At 47.0% G+C, this 20113-nt stretch overlaps 1 protein-coding gene across 1 annotated transcript in view; it reads right to left on the bottom strand.

The window, feature by feature from the left end:
- Window positions 1–20113, bottom strand: part of BMP6 (bone morphogenetic protein 6) — a 154165-nt gene that overhangs the window by 1525 nt on the left and 132527 nt on the right. The window contains exons 3-6 of the mRNA XM_024248953.3: window positions 18373–18521; window positions 17474–17671; window positions 1001–1077; window positions 67–177 (exon numbers count right to left, since the gene is read on the bottom strand). Coding sequence (XP_024104721.1) covers window positions 67–177; window positions 1001–1077; window positions 17474–17671; window positions 18373–18521 — 535 coding nt within the window. The remainder of the gene's footprint in view (window positions 1–66; window positions 178–1000; window positions 1078–17473; window positions 17672–18372; window positions 18522–20113) is intronic.

Raw genomic sequence — 20113 nt, 5'->3', positions numbered from 1 at the left:
TACCTTAGAAATGACACCTAGTCTTAGCTTACTCCCACTTATAAAACAAAGTCTCCGAGAGCTCACCAAGGTCTGCACGATCGCGTGGTTGGTTGCATTCATGTGTGCATTGAGTGGGAAGGAGCATTCTCCATCACAGTAATTGGCAGCGTAGCCCTTGGGTGCAATGATCCAGTCCTTAATTTAATGCAAAGGAAGCAACAAAAAGATTAGCATGCACTTCTCACACTATTTGTGCTTTTCAGGAATGCTGTGAAAAGGTATTTTTCACATTGGACAGGCAAGGATACAGATGCAGGAAGGCTTAGGAATTTGTCCAAGTTCACATTCAAGTGGCAATGCTGGGAAGTGAAAGTGGTCGATCTGACCCCAGAGCCCTCGCTCCTTGCAGAGGCCCACAGGGCCTCAGCTGCTACCTGGAAGCAAGTAGGTTGCCAGCAATATGTGCTTGGACCCAAGAAAGCCTCTCCAGGAGCCCAAGTAGTGCCACCTTCATATGGAAGCTACCTTTTATCGCTCACCACCTGTGATTAAAGTTGCTGCCTTTCTTACAAACTAGTGATGGTTCTCAGGTATGGGGCAAACGTGTGCTTTTCTGCATCGTTCAGTGAGCCAGCGTGTAGCCATTGGAGAAGTTAACCATTAGGTAATTTTTTTTCCAACCCTGTCTCAATTAAAATTTGTTTAAATGCCCAAATAAATGTATGTTCTCTGGGCTTTGAAAGGATGAGGTGAGAGTATTGGGAAATGTGGCTATTGATTTTTGAGGGATCACAGAGCTCAGGCACCCTAGGAAGGTGTTGGAGCGCCTGGTGTCCCACAGGCTAAGCTTCCTCTGCCTCACTCCAGGAGCCTGAGCGTTTGGGAGGGCTCCTCAGGACTTCCACAGAAGGAAGCAGCTCAGCCTTCAAGCTCTAGGTGTTTGGTGATGGCTGCCACCATTCAGATGAGACTAAACTGCTGAGAAAGGACCTTTGTCCCCTGTGTCTGGAGAACTCACCTGCCATCCCAGGTCTTGGAAACTCACATACAGCTCATGCTTCCTGCAGGCTGTTTTCAATTCACTGCTGTTGTAATCTGTTGGAGCAGATGAAAAGACGCAGCCATCAACTCATTAATTCCTTCAAGAGAGTTTACCACATGTCAGGCTCTGTACTAGGCTCAGGACAGCCTCCTAGATACAAGTGTGGTCACCCAACAGCTACATCAAGTTCCTGACTGTTGGCTTGTGTCTTATGGAGTCCGTTTTGTCTACCCTGGGGTCAGTACTGGGCGCAGGGTGACTTGAACGGACACCTTTAAGCAACAGAGGTGTGTTGTGAGCCCTGCTGCATGCAAGGCCTATGGAGGCATGGGCCAACTTGCCCAGTACATCCCGGAGGCGCCTGACTGGGAAGGCATCACATTCACATGATCAGACAACGCTACTAGGCAGGATTTGCTGCAGTCCAAACAGGGACCATTTTGAAGCTGCACAGGGGCTTTAAAGAGAGCTGCCAGGCCAGGAGAGTATCCTGAAGGAAGAGTAATGGTGGAGTGGGGCCTAACCAGGAGGCCCAGGAACAGGGCAGAGGGAGACACTCACTGCCAGGGTTGAGCCCTTGTGTGCTAATGCAATACTACTAAGCCAGTGGTTCCTCATGAGACTCGGCTGAAGCGCATATACCCACACCCTGTGCAGCACAGGAGCCACTAGCCTGGCTTAACTTAATCACCAGCAAGAGCACTGGGAGTGCCCCGATTCACTGAGACCCACTGGAGCGACTCTTACGTGACATGCCTTCTGCCTGGCACCATGGCCAACAGACGGTAAGTCAGACATGGCTTTCCTCCTGCAAGAACTTAGTGAATGAAGGGGTGGTGTAAAAGAGACACACAAATAACTCCAATACAAACCAGAACATGGATGCTACGGGCAAAGGCCATAGGCAAATATCACATAGGCAATGGCCATAAGCAAATGTCCCTTCAGAGAAGGGACAGTTCAGAGTGGGAGTGAGAAGAAGAGAGAGGAGTTCTGCTGGAATGGATTTAAGGATGTGTCAAGCAGGGTCAGATGAGATAAAGCTGGAGAAATGAATGGCCTAGGCTGCCAACCACGATGCTTCAGTCTTCCCACCAGAGGCACAAAGTGAGCCTTTGCAGGGTTTTGAGCTGAAGAGCAACATTTCGAGCTGTGATTCTAAAGGATTAATCAATCTGGAGTTGTGTTTGAGAGTTCTAGAGAGGATGGAGAGATGCAAGGAGAAGGCTTTAGAGAAAGGTCATCTAATGTGGGATGTCAGTGAGCTTAGGTCATTTGCAGGCTATCCCTTCCCTTTTAAACTACATAAGCCAGTAAGTCACCTAATTGTTGAAAGCCTGTTTGAACTTGATTTCTAACTTCTAACTCCCAGTCTTCCTGGCTGTGAAGCAGGAGAGAGCATGCAGATTTCATTATTATTATTATTATTATTTTTGAGACAGAGTCTTGCTCTGTCGCCCAGACTGAAGTGCAATGGCATGATCTCGGCTCACTGCAACCTCTGCTTCCTGGGTTCAAGCGATTCTCCTGCCTCAGTCTCCCGAGTAGCTGGGACTACAGGCGCGAGCCACCATGCCCAGCTAATTTTTTGTATTTTTAGTAGAGATGGGATTTCAACACATTGGCCAGGCTGGTCTTGAACTACTGACCTTAAGTGATCTGCTCATCTCAGCCTCCCAGAGTGCTGAGATTACAGGTGTGAGCCACCATGCCCCACCAGATTTCATGATTTTTTAAGGAAAAGAGACAAACAGTAACTCAGGCCAGTGGCCTATACTGGGAGAAGAGATGGGGCAACTTTTTTAGGTGGTTTATATTTCTCAATTTGTTCATCCTCTCCACCTGCCTATGTTACCCAACAGAACCACCCTGCCTGTAACTTCAAGGACCCCAGAGAAGCCCTAGAGGGAAGTTTTCACAATGCAGGACAAGGACTCTCAGTAAAAATCATCAACCAACTATCACCATGAGACAGAAACTTCCTACTGAAAAGAACCCCTGAACAAAAATGGATCAGACACACGAAGTCTCTCAAGAGGATGGCTGGAATGCAAGGGAAGACCCAGAGGACCCCAGAGACTGTGGATAAGAGTCGTCTGAACTAAGCTCTAAAGGAAGAATACCAAAACAAAACAAAACAAAACAATAACAAAACTAAAAACAAACAAAAACTAGAGAAAAAAAGGAAGAATACCTAAAATAATGGAAGGAAGAAAAGAAGGACTAGAAACCTTAAAGCAAAATTTTGGGGAAAAAACATGAAAAAAGAACAGGTAGAAGTAAAAAGAGTCAAATAGAACTTTGTAAAATCATAATCATTGAAAATAACAATGAAATCAGATTAGATATAACATGATCAGATTAAACAGGTTAAACATCAGTTGTCTAATTAACAGATTAAACAGATTAGTTATACATTAAACAGATAAGCATCAAATTACACATAACTTAAGACAGAATTAAGGAATTCAACAGTATATATGAAATCTCTTCAAATATAGCACAGAGTCAAATGGCCAAAATACATGACTCTCTCTTTGTAAAGAGACATGGAAGAGAGAATGAAAAGTCCAACATATTTCTAATAGGAATTTCGGAAGACAGTAATAGGGGAGTAGTAGTATCTGAAGACATAATAACTTAGAATTTTCTAGAACTAAAGAAAGACAAACATCTTTAAGTTGAAAAGGCCCAATGAGTTCCAAGTGGATCGGATAAATTCTTATCTAGCCACATCTAGTGAAACTATATCAAGCACATAAATTCTTAAAAGCAACCCAGAGATAAAAAATTACTTACAAAGAAACACAAAATGGATAGCAAATTTAACAAAAATACACATTAAAAAATTAAATACAATGAAAATGATGCCATCAAACCTAGAATGCCATGCCCAGCTGTAGTGGATATTTACTGCTTTTGCTACCCAGCTTTTGGGAACACTTCACATGTGGGGGAATGCCTAGATAGGTGGGACTGAGAGCCCCATTTCCCACAACAGATAGCTCCCCTCTTTGTCCCCTAGCATCTGAAGTACGGACTCATGACTTCATCAAAGCCAATCAAATGTCTCCACACTGCAGTATATAACCTGAGGGACTGGCTCAAAGGTGAAATCAAGAATGGGTAGTACAGCAGCCAGTGTCTAGGGTGATGACCGCATTGGAGGGATCCAAAGCACATTGTTCCATGACTAGATGTGAGCCTTGATTTCCTGAATTAAGTCTCCAGCCTTTTTGCTGATTGGGTAAGTTCCCCGGTACGCTTATTTTTCTCTCTCATTACAGTCTGCTTCTACTGCATGCAATCTAGAGCACTGTGATAGTTAATTTTGTATCAGCTTGATTGGACTATGGAATGCCCAAGTAGCTGATAAAACTTTTTTTTCTGCGGTGGGGTTTTGCTCTGTCACCCAAGCTTGAGCACAGTGGCACAATCATGGCTCACTGCAGACTTGACCTCCTGGGCTCAAGCAATCCTCCCACTCAGACTCCCAAGCAGCTGGGACTACAAGAACGGGCCACCATAACAAGCTAATTTTTAATGTAGAGATGGGGACTTGCTATGTTGCCGAAGCTGGTCTCGAACTCCTGGCCTCAAGCAAACCTCCTGCCTTGGCCTCCCAAAGTGCTGAGATTATAGGTGTAAGCTACTGAGCCTGGCAACTGTTAAGACATTATTTTTGGGTGTGTCGGTGAAGGTATTTTCTGGAAGAAATAAGTATGTGAGTCAGTAGACTGAGTAAAATAGACCTGCCCTCACCAACACGGGTAGGTATCATCTCCTCTGTTCAGGGCCCAGAGAGAACGAAAAGACAGAGGAAGGGCAAATTCTCTTTTATTGAGCTGGGTCATTGTCTTCTCTTGCCCTGGGAAATCAGAGCTCCCAGTTCCCAGGGCTTTGCACTTCAGGACTTATACCAGCAGCCCTCCCCAGTACTCAGGGCTTTGACTTCCAACTAGGACTTACACCATTGGCTCACCTGGTTCTCAAGCCTTTGGACTCAGACTGAATTACACCACCAGCTTTCCTGGTTCTCCAGCTTGCAGACAGCAGCTCATGTGACTTCTTGGCCTCTGTAATTGCCTGAGTCAATTCCCATAAAAAATCTCCTCATATGTATCTCCTATTGATTCTGTTTCTCTGGAAAATTCTGACTAGTAAAAACCCGGACTAGCTAAATTATTATTCAATAGTTAGGGCATAGAGAGTACAGGGTGGCAGTGTGCTATCTCACAGCATTGACAAGCTTGTCTGGATTTTTTTGTTTTTGTGGGTTTTTAAAAAATTTTTGAGACAGGGTCTCACTCTATTGCCCAGGCTGGAGTGCAGTGGTGTGATCATGGCTCACTGCATCCTCCAACTCCCGGGCTCAAGTGATGCTCCCACCTCAGCCTTCCGAGTAGCTGGGTGTACATCACACACCTGGCCAATTCTTTAAATACTTTGTATAGATGGTGTTTCTCTATGTTGCCTAGGCTGGTTCTGAACTCCTGGGCTCAAGTGATCTTCCTGCTTTAGCCTCCCAAAGTGCTGGGATTACAGGCGTGAGTCACCTCGCCTGGCCTTGTCTTTCTGTTAAGGTATCTTCTAAGCAAAGGAGGAGACTTAGGAGTGAGGCACGAGGCCATCTGGGGTGAGAGAATTTCCTAGAGTGGGAATGACAATGTGAAGGCCCTGAGGAAGCAGCCTGCTTCACCTATTCCAGGAACAACCATGTGGCAGCTGTGATGTGTTTATTAGCAACCCACATCCTCTATCGACCTCCTGAGCACACAGCCAGATGACATTTCCCACTGCAGTTAGCCGTGGCCATGTGCCTGGATTCTGCCCATGAATGTGGGGAAGAAGGGATGTGTGGTACTGCCAGGCCTGGCCCTCCTAACTACCTGCCCCATCAGCCTTCCACTCACTCTTTCCTCTCCTGCCAGCTGGGTACAGCAGGGGAGTCTCCTGAAGACCCCAAGGTCCTAATGCCCTGTGCTCTTAAAGGTGTCCTGGGTTAGATGACAAACTGCATGATCACACTACTTACAGTCTTTGTCTGGAATTTTCCCCATCCAGCCTCATTCTGCTTGTGAAGTAAGCTTCCTCCAAAATACCCTCTCGTGCTAGGGACCAAAATCTCCGCGAAGACCATCTTGGCATCATTTGGTCATGTAAAAAGCAAAGATTTCCACAAACAACTTTCCCAGGTCAAGCAGACATGGGCAGTGTGAAAATAATAAATCAATCTCTGGTCTTTGTCCCCAACTCCTGGCACCAAGCTTTGACAACCCTTGGACTTTCCTGAGTGTCTCTGTTATGCTCCTGAGGCCCTAGATTGTACACGGTGAGCCCCACACACTCTCTAGGACCTCATTAGCTTCAGGATGGGGGCTAGTTACCAAAAAACCCAGGCACAGGATTAGCGGGTTGGAACTTTGGCTTAGCCTGGCCTCTGGCGGGGTGGAGATGGAGTTCAATCATGTGGCCCAATGATTCAATTGTGCAGAGAAATTAAACCCCACATAAAAACTCTAGACAGTGAGGCTCAGTGGAGCTTCCAGGTTGGTGAACATACTGATGTTTCAAGAGGACGGTGCACCCAAAAGGGTGTGGAAGCTCCAACCTTGACCTTGCCTACGAGTCTCTTCATTTGGCTGGTCCTGAGTCATACCCCTTGTAATAAAACTATGATTTTAAGTATAGCACTTTCTTGAGTTCTGTGAATTGTTCCAGCAAATGATCAAACACGAAGGGCAGTCATGTGAACTTCCAAATTTGTAGGCAAGACAGACAGAAGCATGGCTGCCCTGTGGACCTCACTTGTGCCTGGTGTCTGAAATGACAGCAGTCTCCTTGGGGACCTTGCCCTTTAACTTGGGTCTGTGCTAACTCCAGATGTCTATCATCAGAATTGAATTGAGGCCAGATGTGGCGGCTCATGCCTGTAATCCCAGCACTATTGGAGGCTAAGGTGGGAAGATCGTTTGAACCCATGAGTTTGAGATCAGCCTGGGCAACATAGACCCTGTCTCTACAAAATATAAAATTAGCTGGGCATAGTGGTGTGTGCCTGTGGTCTTGGCTATTTGGGAGGCTAGGGTGGGAGGACTGTTTGAGCCCTGGAGGTTGAAGCTGCAATGAGCCCTGATTATGCCACTGTACTCCAGCCTAGGCGAGAGAGCAAGACCCAGCCTAAAAAAAAAAAAAAAATTGAATTGCAGGACACTTAATTGGTGTTGGAGAATTGCTGGCAGAACACAGGCAGAGACGACCACTTCATGTCTGGATTTCCAGTTTCTTTTTTTGCTGGATGGAACCAAGATGACATAGTCAAAGGGCTTTGCTTCTAACTTCACCAGCAGTTCTGGGTTTCTGTGAACCTGCTGTTGATTTGACTCTCTCAATGCTCAACAAAGAGAACCTTCTCTGTAAGAACAGCTATTTCTTTTAGCACCAGACACTGGCATTTTTGTTGATAAGTAAGGATCAGGGCCAGAGACAGGAAAGGGAGGAATTCAACTCTCCTGTTTTTCTTCCTACAGATACTCTCAGGCCATGCTTAAATTTCCTTATAATTCCATGTTAACTGCTGGCAAAGAACACATAAATATTTGTGAAGGTTGATGCTCCTCACAATACTTGTATCTGCCACTCAGGGTCGGTACCCTGGGTTCTGCATGGAATTACACTGACACTTTTTTTTTTTTTTAAAACAGATTGACAGATTACAGAAAAAACTTTCCCCTCACTCCTACTGCCCTTGGTATTGGTTTTGATGAATGGGCTGAAGAGGGCCAGTGGAAACGTATATGGTGACAATTCAACAGGAACATGGTCACTCCAGTGGGACAAAGGGAGGTAACACAGCTTTGCCCGAATGGATTCACCAGTCAAGGGCAGGGCAGAGAAAGGAAGTGAGACAGCTAGAGAGAGGCAACAAACCAAAAACCAGAGAAGCAGACCCAAGATGGAGGAACCCTTCCCCACCACCAGGACAGAAGCTCTCAGTGTGTGACTTGAAGGTGGCCTGTGCCGAATACTGGGGATCATCAGGGAGCTTCTCTAAAGTGCAGAGTTCTCAGCCCAATCCCAGACTCATGAGTCAGAGCCACTGAGATCAGGCCCCTGGCTGTCCACGTGCGCCTGTGACACCAGAACTGGAACTGCTGCCCTCTAGACAAGAGGCTCACACATAGGTAGTGCTACTGCCCTGTTGAGACACAAAGTCTGTCTTGGGACACCAAGGCTCCCCAGCATCCCCAGACACAGCTGCAGTCAAGGCCCAATATTGGTCCTGAGAGACATTTTCAAGGGATCTGGCTTTTTCAAAGTTGAATGCACAGTGAAATCTGGTCCCCCTCGAGGGCAGGGGCACCAGCCGCCCAGAGGCAACTTCCCCCCTCAAGACAAGGCCCCAGATGCTCATCCAGGGCAACTTGGACAAGCAGGGTCCAGCCATAGGTGGGTTTGGGCAAAAAACTGTTGAGTGATCAGGTGACACAGATGACAAAATTCAACAATCATAAAAGCCCCCCAGGATGAATTCCTTCCATAAGCAGAAGGTAACTCCCTGGCCTGCTCTTACGCGGCAGAAACATTTCCCTCGCCAAAGATTTTTGAGCTTTGAGAATATATCAGATGTTAATTGCCTTTAGCAGCACGGCTTTCAGTCCCATTTAATAAACTGCTTCCATAGGGAAACCTTCAGGTACAATTAGTATTAAAAAGCCCAAATCCTTCCTCTCTTCTCCAAATGAACATTACAGATACTTGAACATGGGTTTTAAGTGGAGATTTTTTTTTTCTAGCACCAGAGTTGACTTTTAATTTGTCCTAAAGCCACTGAAGCAAAAACCATGATAAAACATTCTGCTCTCCTTTATAATCCCTCAACACACACACACAAAAAAACTATTTGTAGGAAAAAAATGGCTTTGGACATGAGATTTAAATGGGTTTCATCTCACAGTGTGGGACAGGCAAGTGGGGCCCATGATACAAGAAGCTTCTAAAACTCCCTTCGGGGATGGAGATGAACTCTAAAGATCCAAGACAGGCCGGGCGCAGTGGCTCATGCCTGTAATCCCAGCACTTTGGGAGGCCAAGGCAGGTGGATCATTTGAGGTCAGGAGTTTGAGACCAGCCTGACCAACATGGTGAAACCCTGTCTCTACTAAAAATACAAAAAATTAGATGGGCATGGTGGCGGGTGCCTGTAGTCCCAGCTACTCGGGAGGCTGAGGCAGGAGAATCACTTGAACTCAGGAGGCAGAGGTTGCAGTGAGCTGAGATCGTGCCACTGCACTCCAGTCTGGCAACAGAGTGAGACCCGTTTTTTTTTGTTGTTGTTGTTGTTTTTAATTCCTTATGGAAGGAATTAAAAAAAAAAAAAAAGATGCAAGACAGACATGCCTGTTTCCCCTAAGGAAGGTTCTTCAGCAAGAATCTCCATGATCTGTAGTGGAAAAGAAGGTGGCAGAGACAGGCACCGTCCCCCTCAGAAGGAGAACAGACTTGGGCAGAGAGGTCCCAGCCGTGGTGCCCAAAGCGTGTCCTTTATGAAGCCTTTATGTTTCCAATACTTTGCCTTCATTTTTCCAATACTTTGCCAAAGGGAGGCTTGCGTCTCATTTAGGCCTTCTGCACAATGAAATCAGTGGTAGAGAAACAGGCAGAAGTGTCCCATCCATTCCCAATGGCGGGACCGTGTGGAAGTACCTGCCATTTTCTACTGTAAGACACCGGGGTGTTCCAATCCAGAATTCATCTTGGAATAAAGCATCAGGTCCAGCCATGGCTCTGACATCCCTCTCCCAAGCCCCAGGTGTGTCTTTCATTATCTGTCATTCCTCCAGGTTACCTGGGGGCCAGTACACCTGGGAGGGGCTGGGGGCTAACTTGAAAGGAGCCATATGGAGGTGCATTTTTCTGGAGTCCAGCGGATGGCAGGGAGGACACAGTGATGGAGTCTCCTTGTCCTTGAGACACAACTGAGCTTTCACATCCGAGAGTCCTGTTCTGAGGGTAGTGGTGGAGGGGGCATAGCTCCCTTCCTGGGGGCCATCAGGGGTACATGCTGCAGCTCACAGCACACACACCTCTGGCTGATCCCCTTTCTCTGTCCTCTAGCATCTTCCTGCCACTGCTCCTCCTGTTGCTGGTGCATGTTCCACACGGGCTCTGCTGAGCTCCTACGGTCTGCTCAGTTCTGGTGGGGAGTTCTCATCTCAGTTGCTGGGCCTTGGCCCTGACAATTCCTTGCTGACAGCCTCTGCTCCCCGACCTTAAGTCCTGGTCTCCCCTGGGATGACTGAGGAGACATTCCATCTACAGAAGAAAACAAATGGCAAGGCTGCCGGGGCCCACGTCACGGTGACGGGGCGGGGCATCCTAATCATCCCAAGGCAAACTGAAAACTGCAGAATAGCTCTCTCATCCAGTGCAGTGAGGACAGGGCACCCTTGGCCCCAATAGGAGGCGGCTAGCTGGGCTGGGACTTCCTCACAGAAGCCATGTCCCCAGGCAGCGGCACATGCACTGTACACATTGCCTATACCCCCAATGCAGGGGTCATACCCTACACTAAGCATAACATCTGGGTTAATTCCATCCAGCACCCTTTTTATCTGGCCCTCCTGAAGAGCCACGCACACAGCGAAGTGCAAAGGAGCCCACTGTTGGTTTAGCTCTGAAGCTCAATCCCTATATGCCATGACGGGCCAATGACAGGCAGGCTTCCCTGGCACTGGAGGCCAGGAGAGTCCCATAGGTGTGAGACCCAGAGGAGAAGGGAAGGGCGCAGCCACCATCCTGATTCTCAGGCAGGCATTGTGCAGGGAGGCTGCACTGCTGGGCTGGAGGGCCACCATGCAGCTGCTGCTGTGAGCATGGCAGGGCTAGGGCGCTGCAGCAAGCCTGTGGGCTCCCAGGGCGGGTGTGCCTGAGTCACGGCAGCCAGAGCCAGCCTGGGTCCCAGTGACCCTGCCTGCTACACTTTGCAACTTCAGTAGAGGAGGACAGCGAGACAAAGGGCAAGACAGGGAGAAGGGAAACAAAGGCAGGAGAGAAAGAATGTCAGGGACACCACAGAAAGCAGGAGAGAAGGAGGGAGAGGGAGAGAGGTGGACAGGGAGTTGTCTTCTCACCAGGGCTTCTGCAGAGGGGCCACTCGGCTGCCCTGGGCTGACCCCGCAGGCCCTGCCAGCTCAGCCGGGTGTCCCCGCTCAGCAGGTCACACACAGCCAAGAAAATACCAGCACGGCAGGGGACTGGACAAAGCGGCATGCTCCACGTGTATTTCCCAGCTTTCCTGAGCTCAGGCTACAGACTCTTCCCAAAGGAAACTTGTTTTTTAGAGGGCATTATTCACTACTTTAACTTCCCTTCTCTCCTAGAATGACAAGGATGAGGGCCACATAGAGGCCGTTAAAGTGGCACCTCTGTCTTCATGGGCCTGGCCGCTCTTTCCTTATCTCTGGGCCTTATCGGCCCCATCTTATCCAAAACAAGCCTCTCGCTCCCACTCGCCCAGCAGAATCAATACAGCCATTGAGGAACACGCAGCAGGTGCCAGCTCCTTGTGTCACCGACACTACGGGAGGCCAGGGACCACACTGGGGTTTTGATTTCTGGTGTCAATAATCTCCTAACAGTTGATAGGGTTGGGGTGGGGGTGGACAGTTTGATTTTCAGAGTCTAGATTTTGTTTATAACTTGGATGGTCAACATTGAGAAGCAAGAGTGAGGCCCTATTTTTCGGTTGCTCCAAGAGATTTCAGGATCTCATAAGGCCCCATTTAATCTGGGTGGGACTTTGGTCTCTTTTCAGCCTTTGTCTTGATTCTAAAAGAATATGGAACTGTCCTACAAATAGACAAAGATTTCCTTTAAAGACCTAGCTCTAAGACCCTCTGTGCTCTAAGCACCTTCTATACTCTCTGCCACTTCCTAGACTGAGTCTCCTGGCCCCAGTGCCCTCCCAGGGTTGGCAATGATTGGGAATGACTTAGGCATCTCATGGTACCCGCATAAGCCTCTTCTTGTTGCCTTTCAGAATTGTTGCCATTTGCACATTTGCAAGGAGTGAACCTTGGGAGGAGGTAGAAGGGAACTTTCCAGTCTGTTTCACTCTTTGATAGCCATTATCCTCGAATGAGAGTTGAGCATGATAGAAGTGAAGCTTTTGATTGTAACTTTTTTTTTTTTTTTTTGGTGATTCTAACTTTTAGAACACTATTTGCCATGACTGTCCCCTCCATGTCTATGGAGAATTAAGGTTTGATTTCATATAAGAAGCCCTGAACCAAACTCTACTTAACCAAGACATCTGCAAGCCAAGCTGCAGGCCCTAAAACTTTAAGATCACAATGACAAATCACAATTCCCAACTCTCCTGGAGAACTAGAAACTGCTAGTTCACAGTCCTGAGCTGTGTCTATTCTTCCCAAGCTTTGAATGTCCACAGTGGACCGACCCAGTCAACTCTGGCTATCCCCAACCCATGGAAGCCAATGGTGAAGTAGTGAGGACACTGTAACAATGAGACCCCCAGTCTGGACTGGATTTCCTTGAAATGTATAGCAAAAGATTGCACAGTTATAATAAACTACTCAAACAGTTGTTTTGCAAGAGATGAATCCTGGTTACTTTATGCTGAAAGCCTATTGAATAGTCCCAAACGGGAAGCTTAAAGGACAGAAGATATAAACTATCAAGAAGAAGGGTCAGCAGTATCCCTGAATGTACTAGAGCCACACTTTCCCCCAAGGTCCTTAAAGATACATGTTTGGGGGTGGGAAAAGGAGGGAAGGAGAACTTACTCTAAGAAATGCTGGCCGGGCACGGTGGCTCATACCTGTAATTCCAACACTTTGGGAGGCCGAGGCAAGTGGATCACTTGAGGTCAGGAGTTCGAGACCAGCCCGACCAACATGGTGAAACTCCGTCTCTACTAAAAATACAAAATTATCCAGGAGTGGTGGTGCACGCCTGTGATCCCAGCTACTTGGGAGGCTGAGGGAGGAGAATTGCTTGAACCCGGAGGAGGTTGCAGTGAGCTGAGATGGCACCATTACACTCCAGTCTGGCCAACAAGAGTGAAACTGTCTTAAAAACAAACAAACAAAAAAGAAATGCTAATAGGTGGCATTGGTGCAATGGCAGACTCATTCCAAAGGACAGACAGGGTCTCAAGAGGCTGCTGGGTCATAGATGGTTGGCAGAGCTGGGTAGTGACAACATAAACATCAAGACTGAAAGAGACTACTCCAATTTCACACGAATCATTAAAGTGCAGATAATGTTTCCAAACTGTCATCTATCGAAACAAAGACCAATTCTGCCTCAGAGCAGCAGCAGCAGAGCAGACTTCAGACTTACCAGCTGACTTGAAATCGCTTTAGCTACACCCTCTCAAAAGAGGTCTTGGAAAGATCCTGGAAAATTAGCCCAATGAAAATTTACAATCACCCAATGGAACTTCAAGGCCATTTGTTCATGGACCTTGTCATGGATTGGCCAAGTGGTATCACAGTCCCCCAGAGGATAAAATAGTGAACCCCAAGTGAGAGCTCCCATAAAAGAGGGTGAATGATAACAAGTAGAAGGAGACCATCAAACTGGAGCTACAGAACCTGACAGGTGTTGCAAGAGCAGCAGGCTGGTAAGAAATGGAGGCTGAAAAAGAATTGGTAGATTGGTTAAAATCCCCAATGGGGCAAGGACGGCTGGGACCAGGACTAGTCAAACACGTGTAAAAACAATAAATGATACCATGCAGAGGCTATCCAAGCCCCTGGAGAAGTGTAACAGAGCCAACATCCAGCCTTCATTTAGAGCAGCCAGCTGCAGACAAGCAAGGGCAAGTGAAAGCCATCCAGGGGGACGTTGATCCAAACCACTATCCAGTGCACATGTTTGGAAAGTCCAGCTTGAAAGCCAAGTACAAATGTTTGAGTAGATTTTGGTGGGCGGTGGGGCTCCTGGCCTCTCCCCTGCTGTGCACTAGTCTTGCCGTCTCAGGCATAGACAGCTCAATTCCAAAAATAGCCTCTTATTTCCTTGCCACGTTTCACCCTGATGACAGGCAATTTGATGAATGAATGCTAACTTCTTTACCCAGATGTAGGACGATCCCTGGTGGGCTGCTTCTGGTGGTGGTTGTTTTGGTGGAGAACTATCAACTCCCTGGGAGCACGCCATGGAAGAAGGGGGCAGCAGAGACAACGCAATCTTTTCCTTCCAACTTCCAAAAGATTTACAAGCAGAAAGTCTGCCTGCAGTCATGCCAGAGTACACCACTTTTCTGTTACTGTAACATCTACCTGGTTCATGAAGGCCCAGCAACATCTGGCCTCACAGAGACCCCAAGGGAGAAGAACACCAGACAGCCCATTTCTCCAGGTAGCAAGCCATCTCTCTGGAAATCTTTTCTGGGACAGGAATCTCTTCCTCAGCATGTCCACTCCCATTAATGGAAGAATAGATAAGGAATAAAGAGCCAAAAATATGAAGAAGCGCTTCGGTGGGCCAGACACAAGCAATTTCCCAGATCACTTAGAGGATCTTTGAAGAGAATGAGAAGGAGGGAGCATCCTTCATCGTCATTCTTTCTTGGGGGCCTTTAAATAGGTGAGGCCAGAGAGATTTCGTATGAACCCTTTTGCCTTTGTACTGTTGAAAGGGACAAAGCAAATTTGGAAGTACTGGCTTGGGAGGTGGGCGGGGGGGAGAGCACTGAAAAACAGAGATATTTGCACCTATTACCAATTAGATCAACTTGAATATCCATATTTAATTTAAACTCATCAAACTGAAAAAAAGTTGAAACGGACTTGGAAAATAATAATTGGTTGATATTGCTAAAATCAAAATCAGACACAACATCTTTTCTCAATTTAAAAACATTAGTGTGTGCATTGGGTGGGGGGGTGCTGAATAAAATCAAGTGAAATTTTAATTTTAAAAAGCAATCAACATTTCAAGAGATGCCTCTATGTCTGAGGTCCCAGTACCAAACTGACCACAGTTCATTAATAAATTGAAGCCTACCATTGGCAGACTTCATCATCATAGCCCGAAGGAAAACACTGAGATTATTAACTCTATTCAGCAGGCTGCCTCTGAAGTGAATAAAGGAAAGCAAGCATTTCTTCTCTTTTTCAAAAACCCCAACCCTGACTGTTTCTAGTGGTGAATACAGGAACACCCATGCCGTGAACAGTGGTTCCAAGAAACACCAGGATGACAAGAAGCAAAATGTCACATCACACTGGGTGGTGGATCCTCAAGCTCCACATCCAAGTTACTGGTAAAATAGACAGTTCATTTAAGTCGGAACCCAAAATGGAGACACTGCTTCCCAAAGAAGAAATAGGTACTTTGGGAAGTTGCATTAACTGTTTGGCCACCAAAAGTGACATTTCTGTACAATTACCTGGAAGAATTAATGCATCTTCCAGAATTATTTCACTTGTTTTCCAGGGATCCCAACATATGCCCTGAGAACCTACTTCCTACAATGGCGTATAAATAATCTGAGTGCTATTACGAGCCAGATTTTGATGCTTTTAATTCCAGCAAATCTGTAAGGCATTCATCATCCCCATCTTACAGATGAGTAAACGGAAGCTGAAACAGATTAAATGTGTCCACAATCACAGGGTAGCAACCCGGGAAACAAGTTCTCTGACTGCAAATCCCACTGCCAATCTTCACCTTTATGGTTGATGCTCAAGCTATTTAAATAGCCAAAGGACCCCAGAATTTGCAAGCACCGGCATTAGAGTCAGAAGTGTCTGGGTTTCCATTCAATCCTAACTAGCTATGACACTGGCTGTGGGGAGGGAACATCCAGTCTCCCTTCCTCTGGGCTTCCATGGGTGGACTTCCATGCCACTTCCTAAAAACACACTGGGGAGAACTTTTTTTTTTTTTTTTTTTGTGATGGAGTCTCGCTCTGTCGCTCAGGCTGGAGTGCAGCAGCATAATCTTGGCTCACTGCAACCTCCACCTCCTGGGTTCAAGTGATTCTCCTGCTTCAGCCTCCCGAGTAGCTGGGATTACAGGCACATGCCACCACACCCAGCTAATTTTTTGTATTTTTAGTAGGGATGGGGTTTCACCATGCTGGCCAGGCTGGTCTTTGAACTCCCAACCTCAAGTAATCTGCCCGCCTCAGCCTCCCAAAGTGTGAGGATTATAGGCATGAGCCACTGCACCCAGCCAGGGAGAACATTTCTGAAGGACCACTCAGCTGACACTCAGGCAGCAGAGCTGGTTTCTCTCTCTTGCTCTTTGAATGTGTCTGTTCTGAGCAGAATGGGACTCACCTTATTCCTTAGCTTCCGGGTGAGCACACAGTTCAGGTCTGGCCAATCAGAGCACTCCCCACCCAGCAGTGTGCTTCAGGATAGGGGATGCAACTCCAGCCAAGCCAACCGGAGTCGTGCCCTGGATTTCTGCTGAAGAAGGGCTCTGTCTGAGGTTGAGGTTGCCAAGGATAACAAAATCCTGGAACCACTGGTTGCCTTCCTGGCCACCATATAGAGATAGTTTTACTAAGAATTCCACCAACAAAGAAAAATAGAAAAACAGAAAAAGAGAGAGATTCCTGATTATCATCTGAGCCCATGGATCCAGCCATGCCTAAAGATAGAACCCCTGGCCGGGCGCGGTGGCTCACGCCTGTCATCCCAGCACTTTGGGAGGCTGAGGTGGGCGGATCACAAGGTCAGGAGATCGAGACCATCCTGGTCAACATGGTGAAACCCCGTCTCTACTAAAAATACAAAAAATTAGCCAGGCGTGGTGGCGGGCACTTGTAGTCCCGGCTACTCGGGAGGCTGAGGCAGAAGAATGGCATGAACCCAGGAGGCGGAGCTTGCAGTGAGCCGAGATCATGCCACTGCACTCCAGCCTGGGCGACAGAGGGAGACTCCGTCTCAAAAAAAAAAAAAAAAAAAAAAATAGAACCCCTGAACCTCTCCATTAAGTGAGCTAATGAAATCCATTCTAGAGGGCTGAGTTGACCTTCCTTCCCTTCCAGCCAAGAGCACTGACAAATACAAGTTCATATTACACAAGTGTACCAAGTTTGCTTGTGTATCATAACCCCCCAGCATAACGCAACTAGAAAAAAGAATCTAGGTGCTTCCAGGGTTTTGATGGGAATTTTAAAAAGAGTTGGAGAAATGTAACCAAACAGAAAGATGCTTGTCTGGATCAACAGGCAGTCATGATGCCTGCAGCCTGAGTCTTCTGGTAACAAGTGTTCCACGCTGAGGGCCCTCAGAACCCACGTAGATGTTCTGCGACTGTACGAGGTACCATCGTGCATATGACGCCTACTTGCCTTTGGATTGCTGTGCAGAAGCTGCTCAACATCTGAGACTGTGGACACAACTTTTGTTCTCACTGAGGCCAACAAGGCTTTCTGGAAACACAGGCTCCCCACAAACCCACCTGAAGCACTGGAGACCCGCGCCACGTCCTGGGACTGGGTAGAGCGATTACGACTCTGTTGTCGGCGCCGGCTGGAGGCTGACCTGGTGGTGCGCACGTGGACCTCACTCACTTTGAAGAAAGCCACCATGAAGGGCTGCTTGTCGTAAGGGCCATCTCTGCCCACCAGGCCCGCGGCTCGGGGGTGGATGTGGACTCCTTTAATGCAAATCAAAGCATGCATCTCTTTATTCCACAGAAACTTATTCCTGTAGCTACAACAGTTAAGGGATATTTCCTAGTTTCCCAAGTGCTAATAATTAAGAACGAGTGTGAAGAAGAAGATCATGTAGCCCCAAACCTTGCCTGGCACCCATGGGATGGCACCTTTTGGCACAATCAAAGCACTCCTTTCAAAGTTTCAGAATCACATGAAGGAGTGGCGTGAAGTCCTGGGCTCTCCTGTTTCTGCTAGATTATGAATCTGCAGTTACTCTGCCCTCCCTGGTGGGCAGATCAGCAGTGGGGACCTCAAGCTGCTGGCTCTGATGCTGCAGGAGGAGTGGGTACTGCAAACCTGTTCATCCATCAGGATTTAAACAGATGCGCCTGCCTCTCTCTTACTCGCTGCATCCCCCACAACCTGCCTCTGCCTAGGAAAGCTGTCCTCCCATCGCCATCCTCTTGGAAACATTACCACTCTCCTGTCTCCAAGTTGCCCAAGCCTGTTTTCAATTCCTGTCTAGGAGGCCTCCGGGAAAGGTTTTGGTTCTCAATGCAAGTCATGGGGGATCAGTAGATGAGGCGATCCTGAAGCTGAGGACTTGACTGTCGCCCACGGTTCTATCACAACTGCTGTAAGGGAAATGCATGAAATTGATGACTTGCTGGACATTGGAGGCTTGCGGATAATCACTTACCATCCCTTGTCACCACGCTCAGCTGAAGCCCCATGTTATGCTGCGGAGTCACAACCCACAGATTGCTAGTGGCCGTGATGTCAAATTCCAGCCAGCCTTCTTCTGAGGCCCACACTACACGGGTGTCCAACAAAAACAGGTCAGAATCTCTGAAAGAAAGAAAAAGTGGCCCAGTGAATAGCGCACTGCCCGAAGCTCCTTCCCAGTCTTTCCTGTCTCAGCGTCAGGATAAAAAAATGCCCGAGTCAGATCACATCTACCAGTGAGGCACAAGCACAGTGACCTGACGTAGCTCTGAAAGGCGTGGTACCACCCAGGACACAGGCATGACACAATTAGGAGAGACAGGTACACCTGATAAGGCGCTTCATAGAAATCAGCTTTCACCTGGACACAGGCAAACCCTCTCAACTTCACCAAAAGTCTTGCTAGTGCTGCTTATGACAGATATTTTTGCGAATTAGGATAAATTACAAATAAATGATTTTTTTGAAAACTTTATTTTTATTTTTTAATTTTTTGAGACTGGGTCTCACTCTGTCACCTAGGCTGTAGTGCAGTGGCATTTACATTTTAATACTTCTATTATGTTTTAAAAATTTATTTATGATACTATTAGTGACTAGCTTACTTTATGGCTAATAAGCTATAAAAACAGGGAAAGTAGGAGACGGTGAGAAACAGGATTGAGAAAAGATAAAAATCTGGATCTATATGAGCATTTACAAACTGGGCTTTGCTCGTTTTTTCTTGTTTTGAAATTGGGACTGAAAATCTTCTCGCTTGTTCCTATGAAATAAGGAGAAACAAGAAGCCACATCACACGCCTAAGTAATCATCTACTATTTTAATTAAGGCCTCTGAATGGTCTGCACTGAGTACCCAGTCCTTCCCCGTATGGACGGCGTAGCCGAGGGTGGATGCTGAGTGATTTTAAAGTTCACCCAGCACAGCACTGAGCTACGGCTGGGGTTCTTTGAGGCAAAGTCAGAGAATCCATTCCTTCCATTAGGCCCCTCAGGGAAGACTCTGACATTTTACACAGTTTTTAACTAACATAATCTAGGGGCTGTGGGATGATGGTGTGAGGGTCTCCTTCTGCTCACCTGCATTTGATGATAGGTCAGTGCCAGGGGATGGTCATCTTTGTGTGTTTTAGGGACAATCTGAATCTGCGTACCCATCCTATGGCCACTAGAATGAGATGGCCTGGGATTCCCATGACAGGGAGGGCTATATTTTAGCCATGGAAAGACTCAAAGCTCCTGGTATTGGAAATATTTTGCTGCAATATCTTACAGAGATAGAAAAACGACTAAAATTAAATACTAAGTTTAAGATGAGCATACATTTACATAAGTTACAAAGTGCTTTCATCTACTTCTCTTTGGTCCTTATACCAATCCTAAAAGCCAGGCAGAGTGTCACGGTCTCCACCTTACAGCTGGGTGAACTGAGACTCAGACACAAGGCTACCATCATGTGGTCAAGATCTCAAGCTAATAAGTGAAAAAACAGGACCTAGTTTTGGATTCAAAGAGCTTTCCATAATAACATGCTGTCTCATTGAGATGATTACCAAAGACCACCTGTGATGAATGAATGAACTTCATCTCTAATCCACCAAATACTTATGAGGCCAGTGAAACATCAAGTTCAAGTGGTCAGATTTCTCAGAGGAGGAGCGAACAGTTTCTCCAGCCTCCATGGCCACTTAAAGTGAGAAGGGAACTCTATTGTC

Source organism: Pongo abelii, chromosome 5, assembly GCF_028885655.2.
Source record: "Pongo abelii isolate AG06213 chromosome 5, NHGRI_mPonAbe1-v2.0_pri, whole genome shotgun sequence".
In the NCBI taxonomy this organism is placed as follows: Eukaryota; Metazoa; Chordata; class Mammalia; order Primates; family Hominidae; genus Pongo; species Pongo abelii.
This window is presented reverse-complemented; position numbering and strand designations above follow the sequence as displayed.